Below are 6,000 nucleotides of genomic sequence, written 5' to 3' on the forward strand. Positions count from 1 at the left end.
GCAGGGGCAGCCCCAAAGCCGCTGCAGCACAGTGTGGCTCTCCAGAAGGCTGAGCAGGGAGCAGTGCACACAGGTACAGTGCCAGGCGACCAGGGCCGTACAAATGTCACAGCCAATGACATTTAAAACAGCGTAGCTGTCATTTTAGGAAAGGAATGGGAAAGGGGGAGAAAAGCTCAGCACAGCCATAGCAACAGGTCAAGTGTTTGCCAGAGAGAAAGGGTGATGCAGATTTGTGGCTTCTCAGTTTTCAGAGCATTTGTCACATAATAAAATCATTAGCCTGGGAATTGATAAAAGAGTTAGGTTTAGTTTTTCTGCAACCTGCTGCTATAAAGCCCATAGAGATCCACGTGTGAAAGTCCATGCTGTGTATACCCCTGTGTCAACCATTACACAGCTATCACAAACAACCCTCATGTTTTTCCAGACTCATAGGGAAAATGCAGCACATGGAGAGGTGAGCAAACAGTCAGGAATTTGTAGCAAAACAGCAGCCTGTCGGCTGCAAGTCTGCTCAGTTATTGGAAAAAATTGAACATGCTGCTTTTTTTAAGCAGCCTAATCATATTTAGTATTACATCAGACTTACCCTCCACAAATTGTTCTCATGCAATGGAAGAATTTTTAATCTAATATCTTGGACTCAGATAATTTCCCAGCTGCAGAACTGCAATAATTTCCTATCTTCCCATTGTTGAGATAAGCTGATTAGCTTGGATATGTTTTAGTTTCAGAGTGTGATTATCTCCCTTTATTTTACTTGAGAGAGAAGGGTGACTTACAGTAAAATAACTTTGTTTTCCCCAAGCCAGCTCTTAAACTCTCCTTTTCTGTGATGGAGATAAGTCTTTCCTGTTGCATTTTCCTTAGTCACTTTACTTTCCACACTTCCTCTTCCTCTCTCAGAGACACCACATTAACAGCTACTATTATTTTACTGAAAGAAAATACACTGTTCAAGAAATCTCTGAAATAATTCTTAAAAACAAAAAGATCCCATGAAAAAAAAAATCTTTCCTTGTTTAGAATACCTTTAAAAGTTTATTAAATACCCCACAACCCAGCACTACTGCTAAAATCCTGCTTGCAACTGTTCCTTTGTTTTCAGGTACATTTAAAGAAGAATTGTAAAAAAGGATGAGGCCTGAAGCTGTGATTACACGCACAGTGCAGCAAAACAGGAAGGTCCATTGATTTCAGCAGAAGTGATTTAGACCCAAGTAAGGGAGAAGACAAGCAAACCCTTGAATTTATACCATTACAAATTGTAATATACTGCTTACACAATCTTGGTGAGATTTCTTGACATTTAATGTTTTTTCTTAAATTCCCAGGTCATGGATTTACTCTATTATGTCAAAGGGACTTCCTCTCCTGCTTTATTTCTTTTCCCTGCATTTCTAACAAACATATTCTAGGAGAAAAGCCTGAATGCATAAGATGAGGACACTTTTTGAACTGCAAGGCTGCATATGTTGAAGCCTCTTTATTTCCTTTTATCTTCCAGATCTCACTTGTATTCAGGGCTTTTCAACCTGTGTTAATTTGCAGACCAAATTCAACACTGGAAATGTATGAATTCCACATATGCAGATTGCCATACAGCACATATCAATTCATTCCTCTTAGTCACCATTCATTAATTCCTTTGAAATAAATGTTCATGGGTTGAAAAGCATAGTTTGATGATTTAATGGGAGTGTGGCTCACATGTTTTCCCTGCACAAGATTAGCAATACTAAGAAAGAGCCAGCTTGTCTAAAAGGGAGACTCTCCAAACAGCTATTTTGGTGGAATAGTTGCATAAATATGGAAGGTCAAGAACTTCTTAATATTATATATGGAGCAACAGAACAAATCAACATTTTTTTACTTCCTATTAAAAAAAAAGTATACAAAGTAAACACGACCTCCACAAGCCATTACTCATGCACAGCAGTGTCCCTCACAGCTAAGCCCATAAAACCATCCCTACTTCCAGTAAGGTGATGGGCAAGCCCTGGTTCTCACGTGGGGGAAAGAGAAAGTGGACAATATCCTCTGCTGATTGCAGTGAGGGCACTTGTGTCCCTGAAAATGCTTCATAGACAAGAGCCTGCAGTATAAAATAGGGCTCCTATTACTGGCTCATTGCTGTGGGCACTATTCTAGGAAAGCAGCCTCAGGAGCAGATCCAGAAAAAATGGCAAAATACATGAGAGGAGGAAGAAAAATTACCAAGAGCCTGGGCTCCTCCCTGCCCATTCCTACTGGCAGTGCCAGCATGGTAGAGAAGATGGGTGGGGAAACACCAGAGTGCTGGACATGCAGCCTGGCAGTGCTTGTGGCTTTGCACCACTCGGCTCCATTTCAAAACAGTTATTTCTTAGTATCCCAAGATACAATTTCTCAGCTATCTTGATTTTACTACCTTTTAGGAAGAAAAATAAAGGTTAACTTTTGTGCATTAGCCTGATTTAAGTTAACTTAATGAATGCTATTCTAGTCATGAAATTTGCCTAAGAGATCATATGATCATTTTGGGTAATTTCCCAAAACCTTTCACTTCTACAGGTACAGGGCGCTCCTATCTAAAACATACCAAAATAACTTAGTCTCTAGGCACCTTTACCTAACAGCAAGTGTTAGCAGGTAACTAATGATATCTGGATTTCACCACTAAGGAGCTGCAGAATTAGTGGCTTTCTGCCACCCAGCTGAATTGAAACCCAAAGAGTGAAGGTGAACAGGTCAGCATCCCATACCTCCAGAATCCCTTGAAAGTTAAAGTCACCCTGCCAATTCCAGTTCAAATTAATCTAGAGAGGATTAATCTACCTTTTATGCTATTTTCTAAATGAAATCAGATGTACATGTAAAACTGGTATTTAAAAGGGTTTTACCTAATAATGAGTCAGGTATTGACAGAACAATCACCATGAAGACCAAGGTAAGAGGCAATATATTCTCATTAATAATTCAAATCTCAGCATGGATATTGATGACCATGCACTTAACAGGGAAAACTGGGCAGCAGCTGGAGCTGGCCCAGATTTCCTGAAAAGTTGTTGGGCTGCAACAGAGACACACTGGAGTGATTTTACTGTAAGATCCAATCAGAGAAATGGCAGCTCCTCATTATCAAGGTATCTTGTACCCTCAGCAATACCACCAAAATGGAACAAGGAACAAAACACAGCATTAGCAGTCTATAGAAAGAGGATGGGTGAGAAAAATAAGGGAATAAAATCTGGAAGCAAAATGCCACCACTTCCTCTTCCTCACAGCCCTAATATTTGCAGCACAGAGCAACAACATTCAAGCAGTACCTAATTCCAGTTACTGCTTGGGAGCAAGCAACATTAAAGGCTTTAAATTAAATGTGTACAATCGGCAAAAGTGCAAACAAACAAAGGTTGTAGGAGCCAAAACCACTCAGATCAAACCAGTTGGGACTAGTTAACATAATCTGCTCTATTCACATAACTAAGTTTGTTTCACTGAGGGCATGAACTTTCTTGGAAAAGCTCAAGTCATTAACTGCAGGAGCTTACACATTTTCTTTCCCTCAAGTTTACCTTACTCTGGAATTAGAGCTGCTTACACACAACTGTTTCCACTAATTCATTCAAAAAGCTAAGTTTTGTTTGTCCTTTTCAGAGGGACATGCCTGAAGAGGTGGTGCCAGTGAACTGTAGGATTCCCTTCAACTCCTCCCGCCTCCTATCCACTCTTCCCATCACTTTGATGGATACAAAGGAGAACATATCCTACCTCACGGAAAAAGAGCAGGTTTCCAATGAAGGGAAGAGGTGGAGGATGTCGGATCCCTACTCTGCTTAGTTTGGAGAATGCCGATGTGGAGTACCTGGAAAAAGATAAGGCAGTAAGTTAGTTTTGGATCTTGTCATGATAGGACTTGCCACAGTAGCTAGTTCAGATGACTTCCCTGGATTCAGAGAGGGAGGAGAAGCTTTCTGTGTTAGTCAGACAGAACTGCCAATGTGATTACATTGCTTGGCAGCTCCTCAGGTCACAAAAGTAAATGCAATACACTGGTGCTTCAGAGATGGCAAAAGGACCAAGCGACTCAAACACAAGCCTGCAAAATTGAGCAACGGAACTAGAGCGCTGCTCCTCTTCCCACAGAAGAGGTCTTTTAAGTCAGAAGTGACTCTCCAAAACTACATAAGGCTACAAATGAGATCAAGAGAAGTATTTGGGGCTTGACTTCTGTGGCATTGTTGGGAAAGGGACAGATTTTCAAATTATTTTCTTCTTCCATCACCTCTACCTATACAGATCACAGAACAAAAATTCAAACCAGTCTCAGTTGTCCATGAGCCAAGACACTGTCAGTATGTTCAAGTCAGGCCTAGTATTTGGGCCAGATATGCTGATTAAGTGATTTTTTAGAGCTGCCAGTCAGCAAATTAAACAAATTTAAAAAAATAAGGGGAAACAAAACCCAGACTGAAAAGATTCATGCATCCCTTGTTTCAGATGAAACTGTGGCATGTTGACAGGGACAATACTGGAAAAAAAGAAAAAGAAAACCCCAACCCCAGAGCCTTCCTTTTTCCTCCCCTCCCCCTTAATACAAACAATGGATTTAAGTCAATGGACTTCAATTAGTGAAACCTGAAAGAGCAGGAGCTAGCAGCAGCAGCTTTGATTACCCAAAGAGACAACTTTCATTGTGCAGTTCTGTTTGCTGAGATTTCCTGCAGCACAGTACCTATTTTCTTAATGGATTTTCTTTTGTGAAGGTATTTTCTAAAATCATAATCAGGAGATAGAGGTTTAATCATTTTTAAATAGCAACCATTTTCTTTATTTAATGGGGCAGTACAAACCTTCACAAACACAAACACTCTCACAAACCCAACAGAAATGATGTGTATTCAGTCTATGCAAGGACACTGTGTCAAGTATGACAAGGTATCGTGGAGTAAAGGCACTGAAGTCAACATTTATTACACATTTTATACATATTATTGATTTCTTGGCTACTTAACTGCTTTAAAAAATACGAGATTTTCCTCAGCTAATACTCTTGGGAAAAGAAATGTTTTAACTTTAAAATGACAAAACAGCCTACATGATACATTTTCATCCCCAAAGAGAGGATTTTTTTTTGCTATTGCTGCTGTTTGAAATCTTCCTGAAGTGTCTTTGTGTCATGACAAAGTCCTCATCTTCAGTATGTAAACAGTGAAAAAGATTAAAATCCCTGTCATTGAAAACCTGTCAATTTTGCAGTATTCTATCCTGATGTTTTCACTGTAAAATACATGGCAGATCACAAAACACCAGGCTACAGTTAACAGCTCATTTCACCACACACCAGTCTGTAGACTCCTGGTTTTCATGTACAGCAAAGTAAAGAGTGACTGCAACAGAGGCTTACACTAGACAAAGTAAATTATGTGATCACCAAATATTTTAAAAGGAAAAAAAAATAATGAGTGCCATTTCACAAGGCAAGAAACACAGAGACTGTGAAGACTATTTATACTTAGATGAACAGTTCATCATTGTCAGCTTCTGAGCATTACTGGCAGCTTCATACAGCTGAGGATTTGCTTTCCTTTCCCCCCCTCCTAATGTGGTTTTCTCCACTGCTTTTTATTGTTACATTTGAAGCAGGTTTTAGAAAGGTAGGGAACAGCAGTTTACAATGAGATGGGAGAGAGAAGCTGTGTCGTCAAGTTACCGACTGAAATGTAACAACAAAAGGGTGAAGCCAGCAGGAGAAAAAAAAGAATCTCATCAATAAACATATCTAGATCTACTCTATGATTTTACAACATTTCTGGTGTTGTTGAAACACCTGATGCTTTAGAGAAAATAGAGCAGTATGCAAGTGACCAGAGACTGACAGGGCAGCACACACAAAAGAAGGATCTAACACTGCACACGTAGCCTTAACTTTGACCATTTCTAAAGCTTACTTTCTGCAGCCTTAAATATTAAAAGCTTTCCCCCATCTCTGCAATATTTCAGCTCATTCACAAT

The 6,000-nt window shown here is 39.7% G+C and overlaps 1 protein-coding gene across 1 annotated transcript in view; it reads right to left on the reverse strand.

Annotated features, from left to right (window-relative positions):
• Positions 1-6,000, reverse strand: part of TBXAS1 (thromboxane A synthase 1) — a 226,396-nt gene that overhangs the window by 170,744 nt on the left and 49,652 nt on the right. Inside the window, exon 2 of the mRNA XM_005421056.3 lies at positions 3,757-3,850. Coding sequence (XP_005421113.1) covers positions 3,757-3,850 — 94 coding nt within the window. The remainder of the gene's footprint in view (positions 1-3,756; positions 3,851-6,000) is intronic.

The sequence above is a fragment of the Geospiza fortis genome, unplaced genomic scaffold (genome assembly GCF_000277835.1).
Source record: "Geospiza fortis unplaced genomic scaffold, GeoFor_1.0 scaffold10, whole genome shotgun sequence".
Classification (NCBI taxonomy): Eukaryota; Metazoa; Chordata; class Aves; order Passeriformes; family Thraupidae; genus Geospiza; species Geospiza fortis.